General features: G+C 53.2%; 8 protein-coding genes across 8 annotated transcripts in view; 4 read left to right on the forward strand and 4 right to left on the reverse strand.

Moving 5' to 3' along the window:
* Nucleotides 1–225: 225 nt before the first annotated feature.
* Nucleotides 226–2,457, reverse strand: A1O3_00676 (minichromosome maintenance protein 5 (cell division control protein 46); the record flags this gene model as incomplete). Its single annotated transcript, XM_007730826.1, has 2 exons — nucleotides 226–730; nucleotides 782–2,457. 2 exons carry the CDS (start codon nucleotides 2,455–2,457, stop codon nucleotides 226–228), a joined length of 2,181 nt encoding a protein of 726 aa, XP_007729016.1.
* Nucleotides 2,458–2,867: 410 nt separating this feature from the next.
* On the forward strand, nucleotides 2,868–6,235 carry A1O3_00677 (uncharacterized protein; the record flags this gene model as incomplete). Its single annotated transcript, XM_007730827.1, has 2 exons — nucleotides 2,868–5,905; nucleotides 5,965–6,235. The coding sequence occupies 2 exons, from the start codon at nucleotides 2,868–2,870 to the stop codon at nucleotides 6,233–6,235; spliced, it is 3,309 nt and encodes a 1,102-aa protein (XP_007729017.1).
* A 368-nt stretch (nucleotides 6,236–6,603) lies between these two features.
* Nucleotides 6,604–7,722, reverse strand: A1O3_00678 (uncharacterized protein; the record flags this gene model as incomplete). Its single annotated transcript, XM_007730828.1, has 1 exon — nucleotides 6,604–7,722. One exon carries the CDS (start codon nucleotides 7,720–7,722, stop codon nucleotides 6,604–6,606), a length of 1,119 nt encoding a protein of 372 aa, XP_007729018.1.
* Nucleotides 7,723–8,732: 1,010 nt separating this feature from the next.
* Nucleotides 8,733–9,980, forward strand: A1O3_00679 (uncharacterized protein; the record flags this gene model as incomplete). Its single annotated transcript, XM_007730829.1, has 1 exon — nucleotides 8,733–9,980. One exon carries the CDS (start codon nucleotides 8,733–8,735, stop codon nucleotides 9,978–9,980), a length of 1,248 nt encoding a protein of 415 aa, XP_007729019.1.
* Nucleotides 9,981–12,140: 2,160 nt separating this feature from the next.
* A1O3_00680 (uncharacterized protein) lies at nucleotides 12,141–12,848 on the reverse strand (the record flags this gene model as incomplete). Its single annotated transcript, XM_007730830.1, has 1 exon — nucleotides 12,141–12,848. The coding sequence occupies one exon, from the start codon at nucleotides 12,846–12,848 to the stop codon at nucleotides 12,141–12,143; it is 708 nt and encodes a 235-aa protein (XP_007729020.1).
* A 1,846-nt stretch (nucleotides 12,849–14,694) lies between these two features.
* A1O3_00681 (carboxymethylenebutenolidase) lies at nucleotides 14,695–15,635 on the forward strand (the record flags this gene model as incomplete). The annotated part of the gene is made up of 3 exons (XM_007730831.1): nucleotides 14,695–14,755; nucleotides 14,820–14,903; nucleotides 14,965–15,635. 3 exons carry the CDS (start codon nucleotides 14,695–14,697, stop codon nucleotides 15,633–15,635), a joined length of 816 nt encoding a protein of 271 aa, XP_007729021.1.
* A 92-nt stretch (nucleotides 15,636–15,727) lies between these two features.
* On the reverse strand, nucleotides 15,728–17,086 carry A1O3_00682 (acyl-CoA dehydrogenase; the record flags this gene model as incomplete). Its single annotated transcript, XM_007730832.1, has 1 exon — nucleotides 15,728–17,086. One exon carries the CDS (start codon nucleotides 17,084–17,086, stop codon nucleotides 15,728–15,730), a length of 1,359 nt encoding a protein of 452 aa, XP_007729022.1.
* A 1,852-nt stretch (nucleotides 17,087–18,938) lies between these two features.
* Nucleotides 18,939–20,260, forward strand: part of A1O3_00683 (uncharacterized protein) — a gene marked incomplete at both ends in the record, with an annotated part of 1,868 nt that continues 546 nt past the window's right edge. Inside the window, one exon of the mRNA XM_007730833.1 lies at nucleotides 18,939–20,097. Within this exon, the coding sequence (XP_007729023.1) occupies nucleotides 18,939–20,097 (1,159 nt within the window). The remainder of the gene's footprint in view (nucleotides 20,098–20,260) is intronic.

The following is a 20,260-nucleotide window of genomic DNA, read 5'->3' on the forward strand; positions in this document are numbered from 1 at the left end:
GGTACTCCAGTTAATAAGGACATGGCAGGTAAGTCATGACTTGAGCTCTTGACGAATCCCCAAACGCCTCCGTCGCAATAGCTATGACGCCCCTTTGAAAGACTGAACACTCTGAAGCTCCTGGCCTAATCGTATTTGCATCAACAAGCCCGTTTCCATTTCCGCGTCATGACCCTGACCTCTACCGGGACGTTACTATTCATGAAAGTGCAAACCTTATGCCGATCAGACGCCACTTCTATACACCTGACTGCCTCCATTTCTCAACCTCACCGTTTCCCTTCTTTGCAAGACATGCAGAGCCCGTGCCAATGCGGCTTCACTGTATCCTCTCCCTTGAACGAATTCGCGTCGCAATGTTGCTAAGCTGGTGCTCCATCCGATTGGGAGCCGTCTTCTCAATTCTTCTTCAACCTTGCTCACTTCCTCCACCAGCTCCCGATTTGCGCTCAAGCCGCCTGCCCCCTCACCCTGAGACACGGCATCCATGGTGCTCGCCAAGAAAAGGCGGATGGCCTCGTCAACGTGGTGTTCCTCCGCGACGGGCGATAAGGTGAGTTTGGCTAGTGATTCTGTGATGCGGATGATTGCTTCGAGTTGACGCACTGTAATCGGTATGGAGGATCTTACGTTGCTATTCTGCTCGGCTTGAGCAACGCGATTTCGAATGGAGACAAAATGAGATGATAATTTCTCTGCGGCAGGGGCTGAGAGGCGAGGTGCACAGCGCCTGAGAGCCTGGGTTAGTGCTGGTCACCCTGGAAGGCGGGTAGATACGTACGATTTGCAGAAGGTGATATATCTCTTCATCTTTTCGACAGGAATTTCAGCTTCGGCTTGTTCCTCCATGCCTTGATTGCCCATGTGTATACCCATGACATGCTTTGCAATTGTCTCGTCACGTTTTCTATCGTGGTCGTCTCTCACGATGAAAATCATGTCAAATCGAGATAGAATGGTCGTCTGGAAATCAATATTCTCCCCGGGAGACTTGAGGTCGTCATACCGCCCGAAGATAGGGTTTGCTGCTGCCAGAACCGAAGTACGCGCATTGAGAATGGTGGTGATGCCGGCTTTGGCAATGGAGATGGTCTGCTGCTCCATGGCTTCGTGGATTGCCACACGATCTTCGTCGCGCATCTTGTCAAACTCGTCAATACACACGACGCCACCATCAGCGAGTACCATTGCACCCCCCTCCAGGTAGAACTCGCGCGTTTGGGTGTCGCGCTGAACAGAAGCAGTCAGACCTGCCGCTGAGGAGCCTTTTCCTGAGGTATAGATTGCAATCGGCGACACTTTCTCCACGAACTTCAAGAGCTGCGATTTGGCGGTACCTGGGTCGCCCAAGAGTAGGACATTGATGTCTCCTCTGAGCCTCATTCCGTCGGGCAAAATCTTCTTCGAGCCTCCCATCAGTAGACAGCAGATGGCTTTCTTGATATCGGCATTTCCATAGATAGAAGGAGCAATGCATCTGGCAAATCGCTCGTAAAGATCTGGGAGTCGTGACATTTCCTCAAATTCTTGGATTTCTTCGTCGGAAAACGATTGCACTCCGCTTGCGGCATGGTCAACATCGGTAGTTATACCGACCGCGCGGAGGTATGGATTTCGGATTGCAACTGCGTTGTCTCTCTTGCCACCTTTGTTCGCCTGGTAGATGGAAAAGACACCCATGATCGTACATCGAGACCCGGGCACCACTCTGTTGGTAAGATAGCGATCTGCAGAGACTAGAATATGACGAGGTAGTTCTCCTACTGGAACCTGATCCGGTGCTTCCTGTAGCTTCAGGATTTGCTGATCGATAAATTGTGACTTCTCGTGGACCACGTAGTATGGGTCCAAGGGACAGGGATCGCCAGATTCTTGGCCAGGAATCCTGGGCCTGCCACAGGTGCGCGGGAGTGTGATGCCAGAGAACCCTCCTTCTAGCGGCAATAACTGAACATGCTCGCAATTCCGACATTGGATGCTCAGAACGGTTGCTTTCGAGGAGAGGGTCGATGCGCCAATGACGATACCCGGAATGCGGACTAGGTGGGAGACGTTTGTGGCGTTGAGGTCGCGGATTGAGATGTGAGATACGGACGAGTGTAGGAGGAGTTGGTGCTGGGGGAGCTCGACGTCGGCGTCGTGAGGGAAGACAATGCGCTGGGTGCACTGTTTGAGGGCAGCTTCGAACAGAGGTATAACACTCCCGGGATCGCTGGTCAATCTGTGGGCCAATTCTTCGTTGTATGAGATCAGGTGGGTGAGATCGATGTCGCAGTAGTATTGCTTGACGAGAACATTCTCTCGAATCTGATCTCTGTAGATGTAAGAGCCGTCAAGTTGGAAAGCGAGGACAAACTCCTTCAGTTTGGACTGCAATTCGGTACGCGGTTCAGATGAAGCATCATGTTGTGGTGAAAGCACGCTGAGTGAATATGCTGATCTCGAGTCTAACGCCATATTGAATGTTTAACTGTTGGTGAGCTGGCGAACGCGAACAGAGGGATCTCTTCATGTAGAGGAACAGCGGCGGATATCTCAGAAGTGTTCTCCTCGGAGCGTGAGGGACGCGTTTCGCGTCAAAACGCAGCCCCCGACGCGTAAAGTGGTTTTCGGCGAAATTAATCGCCGGGGCCGATGGTCGGGCGGCCTCCCTTGGCATTATTGATCGCATCGAGTTTCCGGGGCCCATAAGCCGTCTGCGCTGCGTGTCCTTTGGCGTCTGACAAGCAGCAACCTCAAGCAACCACGAAACATGTCCTGTGGGAGGGTCGCCGTCTTCTGCAACGATCAAACTGCCTCTGCCCTATCTACACGAGCCAATATCAGCGACTGATGCATCACAAACTCGCGCATACGACACCGGTGAGATGGCCTCTCCGGTCCGTCCTAGGTCAGAAGAGACCTTTGCCTCGCCTGTCGCAAGCTCGCCTTCGACCGCATTCCCTTTCCCAGACGTATCCAAGGGGCCATATGGCGCCTCTAGAGGAGGCCTGCGACGTGGCTCGACTGCAAGCTCCATTGCTAGTATAGGGGGCGCGCTCGATACTGGCTCAATCAACACTACAATCACGGAGACCGGCCAGAATGCTATTTCCACCTTGCTCCAACACCCAATTGTGCGCACCGGATTGCAAGCAAGCGCCCCTGTACCGCACTCCGGCTACAAGGTGCCCAGCCATCGCGATATTCCCCCTGTTGCGTTGACAAACATCCCTCATATCGAATCGAAAGCGTTCCACCCGTATCTCTCACAAGTTGGGTCATTGTATGAAGCATTTCAACGAGCTAAGAATGAAGGCGAAGGAGAGACATCCTTGTTTCATCGAGACAAGAAGGAAACAAAAAACGAAGAATGGGACGCCATTCTGAGCAAGCGTCTACAGACATCTGGTCATTCTCGGACCGGGTCCATGAGCTCGACCGTGTCTACGCCAATCGACACACCACAGCCAAAGAGGAGGTCAAGCGGGCAGCGCCGTCAAGCTGTCACGCCTTTATCCACCCTCCCTTCGGTCTATTTTGAGGAAGACTTTCACTTGGAGAACCCAAGGACGTTCGATATCGTCTCCGAACATTCGGAAATTGTTCGCGACCCCAACGGTACTCCGAGTGGAAGGAGGTCATTAGCTACAAATGCCATCTTGCAAGAAAAGCTGTCTTGGTATATGGATACCGTGGAGGTTCACTTGATCAACTCTATTTCAACAGCATCCAAGTCTTTCTTCTCGGCTCTCGGCTCACTCAGGGAGCTACATGGCGAAGCCGCCGACTCAGTGGACCGCATTCAAAGATTACGAAAGGAGCTGGCGAGACTTGACAAGGAAATGGCGATTGATGGTCTGAAAGTGGTCAATCTCAAACAGCGTCGTGACAATGTTCGCCAACTCGCCCAGGCGATTATGCAGCTTGAAGACATCGTCAAGGCTGTGCAGAGCTGTGAGGACATGGTCGAAAAGGGCGAAATCGGCGAGGCTTTAGACAGTTTGGATGGAGTCGAGGCGTTGATCGCTGGAAGGGAACTAAAGTCAGCGGCGCCTAACGAGTCCGGCCAATATCCGAGACGCGATCTCCGAAGAATCAAGGCGCTCGAAGGTGCATTCGATGACTTGAATCAGTTAAGGTATAGGGCTGGGCGAGGCTACGAAGCCAGGTTTCACTCCAGTCTGTTAACCGACATCAGACGACACGTTGGACAAACGGAAACTGGTGCAACACTTCACAGGTGGGGTAACGCATACACAAGACTGAGGCCTGGCCAAAGAAGGGCTCCTTCGAGCTTCCCTGGTTACATGAACATCGGGCCTGAGTTGCGGGCCGAACTTGAAGCGGAGATGAAGGGTCTGTCGAGGGCCAGATACACCACGCCGGCCGCAACAACCTTCCGGTCCCTTGTCTTGCGAGAGATGAAGAGTATGATCCGGAAGCAGTTACCTAGCTCCAACGACGATGACAATGTTTCCACGGTCTCAGCTTCGACCGCAGGTGGCAGACAGATGAGTCAACAGGAAAAATCGTCGATACTGGCGCGAAATCTGAGAGCGCTGGACGCGGATGATTGGTACCAAATGTTGGCTACCATCTATACAAACATAAGCGAGGGCCTACGCCGGCTTAGTGTGCAGGTCAAGATTCTCCTGGACATTACAAGCACTTTACCCGATCATACGGTTCAATCCCCTGCGAGAAGTCCGGAGCCGGCAAGCATCGAGAAAGTGATGAGTCCTCCGACCGGCCGACCAAGGGCAACCAGTACTGTTCAATCAGAGATGCAACAGGCGCTGGACCTCTCGAGCCTCCTTGGTGAAGGTGTCGACCTGGTGCAGGCGCAGATCACAAAGGTCGTCAAAGTGCGATCGCAACAAAATTCCGAGCTTCCCCTTACAGCGTTCCTGAAGTATTTCAGTCTTAACAAGCTGTTTGCCGATGAGTGTGAGGCGATATCAGGTCGAAGCGGGGTGGCTTTGAAAACCGTCATCGACACTCAAATCAAGGATTTTGTAGCCCATTTTGGGGACTCGCAAAAACACGACGTCATCAAGGTGATGGACAGCGACAAGTGGGACGCCAAAGACTTTGGCGAGCGTGAAAATGAAATCCTGGGTCGGGTCATGCAAGGCAGCACTGGCGATGCCCTCCTTTGGATCGAAAGTACTATGATCTGGCAGACCCCGACCAACGGCTCTACAACAGCCAACGGCACGACGGCGAATGGTACATCTGGGGCTGCGGCGAAGGTGCGGAGTGCCGTGGTGGATGAACAGAAGTACATCCTCCCAGAATCGGCCCTGGCTATACTTCGATCCATCGAAAGCTTCCAACATCTCGCAGCGGCCATTCCTAGCATGAGTCATGAAGTGGCGAACTTGCTGCTAGACAGTCTGAAGTTGTTCAATTCGCGAAGCTCACAGCTGATCCTTGGAGCCGGCGCCACCAGGAGTGCTGGCTTGAAGAACATCACGACAAAGCATCTGGCGCTGTCGTCGCAGACGCTAAGCTTTGTGGTGGCTCTGATCCCGTATGTGAGGGAGTTCTTCCGCCGCCATCTGTCCTCCTCTGCAGCACCACAAGTGATGACCGAGTTTGACAAGGTGAAGCGCCTGTTCCAGGAGCATCAGAGCGGGATCCATGAGAAGCTGGTCGACATTATGTCTGGACGAGCGTCCATGCACGTCAAATCCATGAAAAACATTGACTGGGAAGAAGCGGCCAAGAACAAAGCGACCACGGTCTCACCTTACATGGAGACTCTGACTAAAGAGACAGCTACTCTACAGAAAGTGTTGGCCAAGCATTTGCCGGATCCCGTGGTGTCGGGGATCATGACGCCGGTCTTTGCCAGTTATCGAGACCAGTGGACGAATGCTTTCAAGAATCTAACCCTCAGCTCGACTGCGGCGAAAGAGAGGTACGCTTACGGCCAATACTGGTTGACGGAGTATTACCTGCTAACATGGAAACCTATAGGGTCCTGGCGGACGCGGCATTCTTCAATTCGCGCATCAGCAAGATCGACGGAGCGGGAGACCTGGGCGAACACATTGTCAACCTAGTGCAGGCGAAAGAGGTGTTGAACACAGCTCCGCCCCCGCCCCCTGTCGAGTCGTCTGCGGCACCCACGATTGATGGGCCAGATCAGGAGAAAGATCAGGACAAGGTGGGCCAAGGGGAAGATGAGGCGAAACTGACTGAATCGCAGAAGGAGGGCCAGGCGGCAAACACAGACGCAAACAGCTAGTAGATGGCCGGGTATAATAATCAGTTCAGTCACTGAGTCTAGTCAACTTGTACATGGATGGAAACTGCTGTTGGACTCCAGTCCCACCAGTCTTGAACATGCAAGCAGTCTTTGGCCAGCCGAGCCAGGAGCCAGAAGCCGGGCTGCTCTCAAACAGTCATTGGGCTTTGCTGCTCTTCAAAGTGACACTGGACCTCTTTTCACGTTTGCGCCCATCATCGCATATAATAACCCTCGCTGCGTCCGCCCTCAATCGACTTCCACGCGTAACGTAACGTGGTGTTCGACCGTTCCTGCTCCACCCGGGTATCACTGAGCTGCTCTGTAATACTCTCTGGGCGGGCGAATGGTCGAAGCGCATGCAGTGGTTAGAAGATGGCGGTGGCGTTGGCGTGGCTGCCGACACCGCCAGGACAATTGGCAGGACTGCTAGAGAAGAAGAAGGTCCAGCGACGGTTCTTCTTGGCGAGTTCGCTGGCCTTTTCCAGGTCCAGCATCTCGCCCAACGGCATACCCCAAAGCGCGAGGATATATTCGTGCAGATAGTACGATTCGGGGGTGGGCCAGCGCTCAAAGGTAGGAGCATCGCCGCCGACAGCAGCGAAGTAGCAGTCGTGCAGCCAGTCTTTGATGGCTTCCTCCTGCTTGAGCCCGGCCCACTGGGCGGTAGAGGCAGGGTCGTCGTGGCCCGAGCCCAAAGTTGCGCCGTCGCTGCCGCGCAGAGCGAGGCGCTCGCGTTCCTCGGGCGTGCGCCTGTAATAGTCCACGGTCCAGCCGAAGCGGATGAGCAGGATGTCGCCGATCTTGATGTCGCCGCCCTGGGCGGCGGGGCGGATGTCGAGGCCTTGGTGTTTGCCACACGCGACCAGGTCGTCGTAGGAAATGGCGTGCGCCGTCGCTGTGTCATACTTGATGCCCTGGGTGTCTGCGTAGCTTCTGTAGTCCAGCAGGACGGCGCGGCCGGAGAAGCCGTGTGTGGACCAGTGATGGATGCTGCATTTGTGGTTCGCTTCCGAGCCGACAATGTCCGCGGCGTGCGTGTTGTTGTAGAAGGTCTTGGTCGGCAAGTGTGCGAAGTGCCGGAACCCGTCCCACTGTGTCCCGCTCTGCGTGTTGAGATGGTAAATGTCGTCGAAGGCCACGCTGTCGTGGATGTCGATGATCCGGTGCTCGAACCTTTGCCGATTGAACGCCGGCTGCAAGGGCACGTCGAGCGGGAGGTCCAGTCGTGCCATCTCGCCCGTCCGCACCTCCGCTGCGGCAGCCTTGACTCGTGTCGGCGTAAGCAGATTCAAGCGCCCGATGTTGTCGTCCTTGCCCCAGACCCAGGCCGCCTCGTCCGGAGCGCCGACGATCTTGGGCAGATTCTTTCGCGTCGGAAACGACGTCGAGTCCGGATCGAAGGGGATGGTTGTGGCTGTCTTGCCGACGAGGGAGTCTTTGAGCTGGTGGAGGCGCCGGCCCGCTTGAGAGAAACTGTCCGCCATATTGTAGGTACCGTAGGTGTCGTGGATGTGTCCAGATGGATTGGAGTCTCAGACGGTCGTGGAGCAGAGGCACAGTAAGGGAAAGCAGAGGTTGTAAAGTGCGGTGATTCAGTCACTCACTCACTTACTGAGATGTTGGCGAAGTCTCTGTGTGTGTCTCTCTCCAAAGCTGAAGCTCGATCGAATTGATTGAGACCCGAGGTATCTTGACTTCCAACCGACCCTTTTCCTCCAGATTGCCGGATGCTGAAGGCTTGCTCCATCCCTGACCCCGCAGTGTCTCATCGCTCGCCCACATTCTTGCAGATGACGATTGGTCTGGTCTGGTCTGTTGTGCGATCATGTCATTTCATGTCACTCCAGGCTGGGTAAACTATGTGTCTCTCGGAAAGCCGGGTCCATCCAAGCGTTGTCCGTGTCATAAATACTGACTTCCTTGTTCCCTGGACGGCACGACGGCGTGGAGAATGCGGGGAAGTTGAAGAGTCTAAGTCTCCATGGCATGACGGTGTCTGGGCCGCTTCTCGCCGTAGCGATGCGTGACGGATAGAGGGGGAGGGGATGCGGGATGCCACTTGTGTGGTCCATACGTAGACTTTGTAGGTAGATGCTGAAAGGGGTCTGAGAGCTCAAGATAATCTGATTGCTCTCCTGGACGATTGAGCATATATCGTCCTGTGTACGGAGTATGTCTAGGTGAGATTTCTGACAGGGGAAGAAACTCCAATCCCCAGCTACAGCTGCGAAAAATAATGCGCATCAGGCAATTTTCCCCGGGCTTAGGCTCCGGCTTCAGGTTCCGCCACTTCCACTTTCAACTTCCACTTCAGCCGACAGGAGACAGAGGCGTCAATTTAGACATGATTGCTACACGCCGAGCTATGCGAGGATTAGGGGGGTAAGATATATATGACTGACAGTGGTGTGTGAAGCGCGAAGAAACCGGAGAGCGCAGTCAGCTGAGCCCAGTTGCTCTGGGTGCGACATCGGCATTGGAATTCAGCTTGAACATGGCACCGCCCTCGGCAACAGCGTCGGATTCGAGACCTCTACAAGATAGACACACTCATTCCACCAGTCGGAACGGATCCCAGATCCCCAAGAGGCTGTATTCCATCTCTCGACCACCGTCTCTGGCCTCCTTTCGAAAGCTCTGCGCGCAAACGATCACCGCCGACACCTACCCTCAAGCGTCGGCCGTCGTCGCCAACATTCCCATCTACAACCTCTCCGGCACACCACCTGATCAGACCACAATCGACCACCTCCAAGATGAATGGCACCACATTCTGTTGTCTGGGCCGGGAGTGTTCGTCTTGCGCAACTTCGTGCGGGAGCGGGAGCGAGACACTGGCCTGCTCAACCGGGTCAACTCGGTCTTCTCGACCATCATCGAGTCTGAAGCCTCGGTCAGCAAAGGCGACCACTTTGCGGCCTCTGGCAAGAACTCACGGATCTGGAACTCTTTCCAGAAACACGCCGAGCGAGATCCGGCATCTTTTGTCCTCTACTACTCCAATCCGTGGCTGGCTCGAGTCTGTGAGACATGGCTTGGTCCCGCCTACCAGGTGACGGCGCAGGTCAATGTAGTCAAGCCCGGTGGCACACCACAGGTCAGCCATCGAGACTACCACCTCGGATTTCAGAGCTCGGAAGCTTGCTCGCAGTTCCCCAAAGCTACGCAAATTGCCAGCCAGTCCTTGACGTTGCAAGGGGCCGTGGCGCACTCCGACATGCCGCTGGAAAGCGGGCCGACCAGGTTCCTGCCCTTCTCACAGCAGTTCGAGGAAGGGTTCATGGCATATCGCGTCAAGGAGTTTCAGGACTACTTTGACAAGAACTGGGTCAGTGTCGCGCTGAACCTTGGCGATGCCGTCTTCTTCAATCCCGCCTTGTTCCATGCCGCGGGCCAGAATCAAACATCTGATGTGGAACGGAGTGCCAACCTGCTCCAGATCAGCAGCGCCTTTGGGAGAACCATGGAGAGTATTGACACCCTGACCATCATCTCCAAGTGCTGGGACGATATCAGGAAGTTGCATGCGCAAGGCTCCTCCAGCGAGCGAGTCCAGGCCATTCTATCTGCAGTTGGCGAGGGCTATCCCTTCCCCACGAACCTTGACCGCCGGCCACCAGCTCCGGGGGGGATGGCGCCCGAAAGTGAAATCGATGTCATGAATCAAGCTTTGCTGCAAGGATGGAACACCGAGAGTGTGGTCTCGGCCATCAAAAAGATCAGGGCCGACTCTATGCCATAACGACGGGGAGACAGGTCAGTCCAAGATAGATATAGATCCCAGTATTGTAATACTTGTAATACCCATCTCTTTCCAAATCTACCAACCGGGTAGGACACTATGAGAGCTCATTCTTGAACCCTCCCGACTATTCGATCAGCCTGCGGATGTCCCGAGCCCACAGGGTTGACGGCCTGTTAACGCGGCTCATTGTTTGTGACCTGCTCTTTTTTCCCTTCTTGTGCATGGAAGCCACGGCTTTTGCCTGACCAGATTGCTCGAGTTCGTTTTCGTACTGGGCTCTCGGTCTCTTCAAGATGTAGATTGATAGCGGCAGGGCTGAGGAGAGGAGGCCTCAAAAGAATTGCGAATGGAAACAGGTATAGACGACTATATTTCGTGAGGACCGGATGTGCTTCAACCTGCCTTTGAGTTTACTCTCAGCTCAAAGTCTAGAAGATGAGAGTCCGGAGATCACAATACTTACTGGCGAGTTAGTCGGATGTCTGTTTCCATCTGAGCAGATCAGTAGACTGCGCCACTCGTAGAAGCAGGCGCCCTGATAACCCTCCCTGATCCGCTTCGACCAAGATTACCATCCAGCACTGTGCGTCAGACAAGTGATGTGGGCTGCTCTCTTCCCTGGCATATTAGTAGCCTGCGACAGTAGATGTAGATTGACGACAAGGCCAACGGCAAGACAGATCAGAGATCAGATCAAACTCTCTAGAATTAACCGGCAAACAGAACTCTTCATTTCGTAGCTCTAATTTGCAGTCAAAGTAGATCTGATCCTCCTCCGAATCAAAAGACACCCAACTGAGCTGACCCTGAAGAGCTGGGATCAAAAGTCCACAAGGAAGAGTTCGGCCAGGTCTACGATGTCGACGACCGAAGTCAAGAGGCCTCTATGCTAGCCGACCGAACTCTCCAACGACCATAGATTAGTCTGAAAGGAAACTCTTCCTGTGAGGGTAGATACTCTTCTTCTGAGGGTAGATGCTCTTCCTCTGAGGGTAGGGTAGATACTCTTCTCTTCTCTCATCTACAATCTCGATTCCAGATCCCCAACTTCTTCTCCAAACCCAGCCTCTAGGGCAAGGACATGATGAAAAAGGGTGCAGTGATTGCATTGCGACCGAGCCAAAAATTTCACGAGTAGAAGCCCCGGAGAGTTTCCAACAGAGACTCCTGCCCCGTCGTGCAATGGGACAGTGTGTCTCTGTAGCAAGCCGAATGTATGAGCTCGACCTGCTCTCGCTAGGTAAGTATGAAAAAAGAAAAGAAAGTCAAGTCAGGGAGAGGTGGAGGAGCACTTATTTATACCTGTAGGGAAGGAGGGCAGGTTGATCTGGCACAGAGGTGCTGGCAGAACCGCCTGCCGTGATTCGACGGTTGGGTCTTGGTCTTTCACTTGCACCTGCACTTCACTGCATGATCTGCGGCAGGTGCAGCCTGATCTTGATCTTGATCTTGGGTTCTGCAAGGCAGTGCAGTGATGCCGAATTCGAAATTCACTCTGGCCATCGCTACGCTTCACAGCGCGCTCCTTCTCCTTCTATGTCGGTCGGGGAATACCTTATGCCACTGACCAGAGGAGAGGAGACGGAATCCAGGTATGACAGCATACTGTAGCCAGTTAGACTCTCAATTAACTCGGAGTCTGAACCTCTCCATCATGCCTGTGTATCATGAACAAGGCTTCGTTTTGGCACACTGGCACAATGTACTACTACCTACTACAGCTACTGCTAATCCAGCCTTGCAGATCTTGGCTTAGGTCATGGCAAGGCTCTATGGCCAGGGGAAGCAAGGCTGAAGGTCGGGGTCGGCTCAAGAAAGCAAGCTCAAGCTGGAGCGGAGCGGAGCTACGACAGAGCAAGAACAATGAACCGGAGGCAGCAGAATATCAATATGCGGACATTGTTTGGTTCAAGCTCAATGGTATCTGTTTCCGTCCCGTTTCCTTGGGATCATGCAATCTTCACTTCACTTCATCTTCATCTTCGTCATTGTTATGTTAGCCATTTCATTGTTTTGATCAGCCATTCGAGAAGTGACAGTGGACACATGCGAATTCCTGTCCTGTCCTCGTTACACCTGAAAGTTTCCATCACCAAACACCAAACCTGGCCAACAAGCGACCAAGATTGATATCCAGTCACACAAGCTCTAGCCAGTTCAGAGAGTGCATTCATCGTAGAAGGTCTCTAGCATGGCCTGAATCTCCTCGATCATTTCGGACATGTCGCCGGTCAGGATGTTGTCGGTCAACTCGATATCGTACGGTGAGGGTGCCACAAGGCCGCTCTTCGTCATCCATTCACGGGCTAGGATCTTCCTACACTCCTCCACTTGATATTCCACATGGGTCAGGTGGTCCTTGAAGATGGTCTTCAGAGCACGAATTCCGTTCCGCCGGTCTCGTTCACGCTGGTCCTGCTTCTCCACGAGTCGTCGGCGGTGATTCTGATCAGGACTCATGTCTTTGATCGGGGTGTATGTCCTTCCAGTCTTTCTCGCCTTGCGCGCAGCTCCACCTCTTAGGCCTCGTCGACGTAGATCTGGATTTTGGTCCCAAAGGCTCTCGATCGTAGCTGCGATACAAGCTTCTTGCTCACTGGCGGTCATCTGTGCAGCGCGAATCTGGTCGGCAAGAAGTTGCAGGTTTGCCTGGTGCTGACGAAGATAGTCATAGTCCAGGAGCAATGCTTGATGATGATTGGGTTCAGTCGCATGGTCATGATGGAGTTCAGTCGCAAGGTCATGATGGAGTTCAGTCGCATGGTCATAGTAGGATTCAGTCGCAAGGTCATGATGGGGTTCAGTCCCATAGCCATGATGGGACTCAGTCGCAAGGTCATGATAGGGTTCGGTCGCATAGTCCATGTTGCCGTCATACATGGCTGGCTGAAGTTCCTCAGAGGTTGCCTCAACCCAGTTGTGTCCCAGAAAGTCTGCTGAAGTTGGTCCATACAACACAGCATCGTTCGGGACGCCTGACTCCGGTCAGTACTTGTACAGAAAGCCGATATGGCAATATTACCATAGTAACACTCTTCAAACGGAGGCGCCGACATCTTCCTTGTTTGTGGCGTGGTGTATCAGTACTTTGTCCGAGTGGGTGCTTTCATTTGGCGCTCGGATGCAACATATGTGCAAGGGAATCTTTGGGTGCGGCAGAATCCAATGGCACATTGTTGAACACAGCAATTCACTGCTTTGTGCCAGGCCTTAGATGTACATCCAGGAGCCCTCCCTGTCTTGCCAAATCTGCAACCTAAAGATTCCCAATTCGCGCAGGGTCAGCTTCGTCGGGCATTTATCTGGTGATGCTGACGATATCGCTCAGACTTGGATGGATGGTGAATATCTTGTCTTCAAAAATGGTAAGGCCTCGCATAAGGCTCTCGCTGAATGACACGCGTCCGTCTTGTCAAGCCCAGTGTCGGTGCCAGTGTAAGCGTCGACAGCAGATGGTTTTGGATCCGTTGACTCGCTGCTTAGGACCTGGCATCTTGTCTCATTCCCGGTGGGCTTTTCAGATGGCGATATGTCGCGACCCAAGGACAGACACCTCCTTCAGGCCTTGTTGGTGCAGCATCTTGTTTTTCCCACGGTGATTGGTGCCCGAGGCCGCCTGTGAATTGAATTCTTGCCACGTCAAAACAAGCCGTAACACGGTCACGGTCACTTGCAAAGTGCATTTTCGCAATATCCCCAACTCAAGCAAAGCACCTGGTGCACGCCTCGCTTACCCAGCAAGGATGGAGGTTTCATTTTCAGGTCATTCGCCAACATCGGCCCGTCGGCAGCTCTTAGGAGAGCAGTAAAGAAGTCTAAGGGACAGGCAAAGAAGAATGATGTTACAATGATCAAGAGCCGGGGCTTCTTTCACAGGGCGAAAGCGACAAGACGTCGTCCAAAGGAAAGCGGAGCCAGAGCTTCTTGCTCCTCATTCAAGTTGTGCCTCCACGCTATACCGCACTATATCTCACCGTGTTGTATCACGTCCACAGGGAGAGACACGAAAGAGGATGTCCGAAGAGGAGTGGGAGTTTGTCAGGCGTGGAGAAGGGAGAAGGAGAAACCATTCGTACGGTTGGTTGGTTTGATGGCTTGATGCCGAGACCCTAAGCCACGGCACAGTCACACAATGCACACAGGATTGCTCGGTGCGGCGGCGGGGTATAGAGCCCTTCCCCAGGTTCTGATTCACAGATACATTGCAGTCAGTATTGTGCCGCTCACGCTCATCCGGAGCACAAATGCGTCGCAGCTCTCAATCGCGGAACATGGGCTATATTTCATGTATGAGGGCTAGCATACGGGTGGGATAGCCATGCATCGGAATGGAATGGTTCGACAACCTCCGCCATTAACAACTGTAAGAGCTACAGAAAAACGATTCCATACCGAGCAAGCAGCAAGTAGCATTGCTGTCAGAATCCAAGACTGCCGACCCTTCATGAGATGCTACTCTATTTTGACGCTCACAGACGCTAGCCTCGAAATGGAATGCACTAAACCCGGACGGTGTCTTACGCTCACTAACAACCAGGGAGCCTTGTCATTGGAGAATCCCGTTTATCCCGTTTACGGACATCGTTGGATTGGTCCCCGCCAAACGCCAAACGCCAAACGTCAAGAAGTCTCCCCGCGCTCGAGTCTACTCTGTAAACTCCCTGCACCGTGGTGAGAAGGTCACAAGATTGAAGTGTGACACAGTGACAAGATGCTCATTCAAGAGTCCTGGAAAGATGTCCCTACAAAGGCAGGCGGAGATGGTTCCATGCGTACGCCTCCAACATCTGCCAATGGCTCAGTTGCAGTTGCGGATCTAAGCTGAGCGGCGCAAAGGCATTTTCCTGTTCCATCCCACGATCCCAGGCTACCCGCACGCAAAATTCCCCGGCGTCGTTGTCTTCTCGGAGATCTACCAAGGTAAGATCTGGAAAGCCAGATTTGCAAAGCTGTTGAGGGAAAGAGTAACTAACAGTGACAGTGACTGGTCCTGTCGCGCGGTTTGCCAGACAAATCGCCGGACAGGGATACATTGTCGCGGCGCCCTCCTCCTACCATGAATTCACCGGTCCAGAGCCCCTAGCCTACGATGTCCCGGGTACAGATGCGGGCAATGAGTACAAAATTGTCAAGAAGCTTGCGGCCTACGATGAAGACGCAGAGTTGTCGGTCTCACTTCTGCTCGGGCTGAAAACATGCACCGGGAATGTGGGCTCTACAGGAATGTGCCTCGGTGGACACCTGGCGTACCGATGTGCGTTGGACTCAAGGGTCAAAGCTGCAGTCTGCTACTTTGCTACCGATATTCATAGCCACAGCTTGGGTGCAGGCAAGCAGGACGACAGCCTCAAGAGAGCAGGCGACATCAAAGGAGAATTGGTCATGATCTTCGGCAAGAGTGACAACCATGTGCCTCCTGAAGGAAGAGATCTCATCCGAAAGACACTACACGAAGCTGGCGTCGACTTCTCCTTCTACGAGGTTTTCGGAGCTCAACACGCCTTCATCCGCGATGAATTGAGCAAGGGAAGATATGACTCTGCCATCAGCAAAATATGCTTCGAGATGTTGCTGGAGATCTTCGGACGAAGACTGAAGATTGACTTGGGAGAACCGAGTGGAGAGAAGCTGGTGGTGGAAGACGTGTGTTGAGCCAGTCAGTAGTCCAAATTATGGATTGAACATTGGTTGCCTCACCCTTCATTGTAGGTCAGATTGTCTCTATCAAAGCACGATTGTTGATCCTACAACTTCGCAGCAGTCTTCTTCTCTTCTTCCTCTCCTGTCGTTTTGTACCCAAACAGATAAGCAGCAACCTTTCTGATCTGCACTTCTTCACTGCCTTCAGTGATTCTATACCGTCTGAAATGTCGCCACATATGTTCGAATGGATAATGTCTTGAATATCCAACCCCACCATGAATCTGAATTGCTCGATCGGCCGATTCAGTTGCCAATCGGTTGGCATAATAATTGCACATACCGATCTTATGCCCCAGCTGCTTCTCGATGGCTACCCATGGCGCCTTTCCGGTGACCTTGCATTCCGCTGTGACTCGATCCATCTCGACCGCTGTTCGCAGAATCAGAAGCCTCAACATCTCCGCCTGAGTCGATAACTCTACGAGAGGCCACTGAATGGCTTGATTCGCCGACAACGGTTTCCCAAACACCTTCCGTTTCTTTGCATACTCGACGCTTCGGTCAATGCAGTAACGTGCGGCGCCACAGCTTGAGCTGGCTTGGCGGATTCTGTTTTCATGGGTGAAAGTCTGCGCGATAGCGAGACCATTATCGACAGGACCCAAGATCGCTGATGCCGGGACGCGAACGTTTTCAAACAAGACTGTGGCATGATCGGTAGGCATGTTGAGTGTCCACTCATACGAAGCCACTGTCAGCCCCGGCGTGTCCCGGGGGACTATGAATGCGGTTATGCCCTTGGGGTTACCCGCCTTGCCAGATGTGCGAGCAAAGACAAGGCAATGCGTCGCACTGTGCATACCCGTCTGCCACTTCTTGTTCCCATTGATTTCGTACCCTGGCTCGCCTGATGGCAGAGTAATCGCTTTCGCTATGGTGTCCATATGCGTGGCGTCAGAGCCGTGGTGAATCTCAGTCAGCCCAAAGGTCGCCCTGAACTCGCCACGGATGCTCGCGGGGATGAACTGTTTCTGTTGCTCGGGGGTGCCATAGTGATGGAGCATGATGATGATAGGGTTGTTGCCTACAACGCTGTGCTCGTTCTGCAGGTCGTTGGCGAGACTTAGGCCGCCACCGTACACGGGATGTGAGGCCAGATGGTATCGGATGGCACACATGTGCAGGTTCTGCGAGTCACTTCCAGCACCGCCATATTCCCTTGGAAATGTGAAGCGATAGAAGCCCGCCTCATCGGCGAGTTTGCGGGCCTGATGAAGCAAGTCTTCCCAGTCCTCTGTAGGGAGACCTTGGTTGTCCCATTGCGTCCGAGATGACTCGCGGCGGTGGTCAAAGAAACGGTTGTTATCATCCTTGTGCTGCAAAGGGAGGATCTTGTCGTGGATGAAGGCGTCCAGTCGTGAGAGGTAAGACTGTACATCAGACGGGAGGTCGAAGTTCATGATTGCGAAAGAGAAGATCGAGCGCAGGGACTTGGTGGGTTGTGAAACCGAGAGGACTCGGTCAGTTGAAGAAGGGAGACTACATCACGCTCAAGAATATGCCATCTTACAGACATTACCCAGATGCCCAGGACCAGACCCTGTGGGCTGATTGAAGTCAGTCGGTTCAAGTCATAATGCGGAGACCGCAGACCCTCGGGAGTCGGACTCATGAGGCCTCAAGCCCTCGGTTCGACCATACTGCATCTGACAGGTTTGTGGTCCGCAGTAAGACATATACGGCGGAGTTTTGTCACCACGCTGGTGCACCTTCAGGTCCGCAGTCAGTGTCAATATCGGACCACAGATATCATCAGCAACTGTTGACGATATAGACGTTACACGGCTCAATCTCCTCTGAGTCATTGCACACGGAACTTCTTTGGAGGGAGACACGGCCTACCTTCACCAGCATAGCCATGTCTGCGCTCCCAGCAGCTCAAAGCTGCTCACCCCGCAGGCGTCCACAAAGATTCCCATGTTCCTCGAGAAAAGCCACAAAACGGGTCGCGATCAGAGCAATCAAACGGTTGACGCTCGAGGCTTGCTGTTGAGCGGTGACGCCAGAGAGACACTGAAATCGATACGTGAACAGACCGCCACCCTGCAAGAAACACACCTAGCGCTGCAGCTACAACTGACGATTGCTCAAAAAGGGCGAGGGGTGCAGAAACATTGCACGAGACTCTTGAGATCCTGACCGGTTGGGGTTGCGATCATTTGCAGGCTATTAATCATAACAACCTTTCCGAGTAGAACGAAGAAGGCATGTATCCGGGAATACTCTTCTTGCACAGGTTTATGCCAGGGATTTTTTATGCGAATCGGCAAGAGAACACCTGGTTGTTCCTCAATCTCGGTTCGACATCGAATACGTACAACACGATGCTAGGAACAGAGACTGAGGCGAGGCTTTTTTGGGCGCCACATCCACAGCCCCATCATTTTTTACACTTCGTCGGGTTGCCAAGGGACCCAAATCTCTCTGTGTTTCTAGATTACGGACCATGGCTGCAATGGCATTCAACGGAAGAGTTCCTTGGACAGACCAGCCTCAACTGGTCAAGGTGAGTACGAATGCAGGCAGGAGGGAAAAGAAGAGGCGGGCCAATCTCCCGCTCAAGCCACGTTCTACATTGAAGCGACCAAGATCTGATACTAAGGCCCCGCTAAGCCTTTTCGGGGTCCATCCCCTGCTCCTTTTCTTCCACCCACCTCTTTTTTGAGAGACCTTTACCGAGTATGGAGTACGGAGTACCTCCCTCGGCTTCAAGCTGCTTCGCTTTGCAGCGGAGTGGCAGCACTCAACCCGTTTCAAAGCCAACAACCATGAAGCCAATGCGAGAGTCGTGGCCTCTTCCAAGTCCCGGCTTCTCTCGGAAACTGACCTACAGACTTGGAACCCATGTCTTGCTTCTTTGGCAAGATGTATCTAGCACATCTTCTTCACTGATCGCTTAATAGCTCCAATATCGGTGGAGAATCTTCATGGATCCTGGCCATGTGGCGACTTTCGTACGTGAGAGTGTCAGACGGGATCTCACATTTTCCAATTCTAGCTTAAGCCAGCTTGTACTAGACGAACTTCGCTGGACGGGGCCGGATGTCCTTCCGCGGTGAGTAACTCCCACATCCCGTCAGGATCATGCCGCCCTGTTCTATACGGAAGTCCCTGTTTTATATTGGGCGCGAAGTCCGGTCGCTACTTCATCTTTTCTTTTTTGTGCCAATGTCCTTTTTGCGTTGTCAACAGGCACGCGTCCAGTCGTTACCTCTTGATACCATTCATTTCTGAGCAGTTGCGCTTTGCAATATGCTGACGTTCTTTCATTTTTTCTTCTTCTTGAATGTGGCGTTGAGCTCATTGGGGAGTGTCCACGGCCTTCTGCCTGAGAAGAGAGAGCTGTCGAAAAGAGGAAGCGAGAACACCTGCCCTAGTTTCAAATCAGCCGCCACTGAATGGGCTGCCAACATCTCCTTCTCCAATGCGGCATCGTCGGCAGAAACGCCAGCGGGCTATACACAAGTCTTTTCGAACGGTCAAGTGTGGACATCGGGAGACGGATTTCTTGGGTACACGACAATTGATGAGTACGACAGCAGCATCTGCGCCGCGATTTGCGACTCGCTCGAGGAATGCTCGTCATTCAAGGTCTACTTTGAAAAAGAGGTTGGCGGATCCCAGTCAACAATTAAGTGTACCTTCTGGGCCGGATCAATAGATGTCAATGCGACATTTGCTGCCACTGCTGTGATTGCGGGTTGCAACGGGTACACCAGCAATGCTTTGACGCCACCGGATGGGTTTGAGCCGCCATCGTACATTGGAAGAGCTGCAATTCAACCACCACCAGACTCGGGGTCATTCATCGGTTCCAAGGTCTTTAATGGCCCGTTCAACACATCTCAGTGCGCTACTGAATGCCAATCTTGTGGATGTAAATTCTTCAACACTTACATTGTCTCCCGGAATGGTGTGGGCCAGGGCCAATACTGCGATATGTATGCTCAAAAACTGGGATCTGAGTATGCAACCGAGACTGGGAGTTCCTATGGGAAGACAAATTACACCATCTCTCGCAGCTTTACTTGTGGATGGTCAGGAGACCAGCGTGATACGGACAGATCAAGCCGTGCTTCTTCTGTCCCGCCAACAACGACCGCAGCCAGCTCCACTGCAAACGGCGGCTCGTGGGAGCATGATCATCCCTGGCATGGAAGCTGGCCGAATACCAAGAGCTCCACGACCACAACCATAACATCCGACAAGAGTTCCACGACACCTGGAGGTTCTAGTACAACATCTACACGACCGGTTGACAGCTCGTTCACTCCCAGCACAGGCGCTCATAGCACATTTTCAACCACCTCGATCCCGACGAGGCCTGGGTTCAGCACGTCATCTTGGTCTCCATCCGAAGGGTTCAGCAGCAGTTCGACAACGACTTCCGGGGCGGCCTCCTCTCAGACAAGTACGTCTAGCACCCCTTCTCATAGTCAGACTACATTGCCGCCCATCGAGTCCACCACGACATCTCTCGAGTCCACCACGACATCTCTCGAGTCCACCACGACATCTCTCGAGTCCACCACCACATCTCTCGAGTCCACCACCACATCTCTCGAGTCCACCAC

Source organism: Capronia epimyces (assembly GCF_000585565.1).
Source record: "Capronia epimyces CBS 606.96 chromosome Unknown aczIQ-supercont1.1, whole genome shotgun sequence".
Classification (NCBI taxonomy): Eukaryota; Fungi; Ascomycota; class Eurotiomycetes; order Chaetothyriales; family Herpotrichiellaceae; genus Capronia; species Capronia epimyces.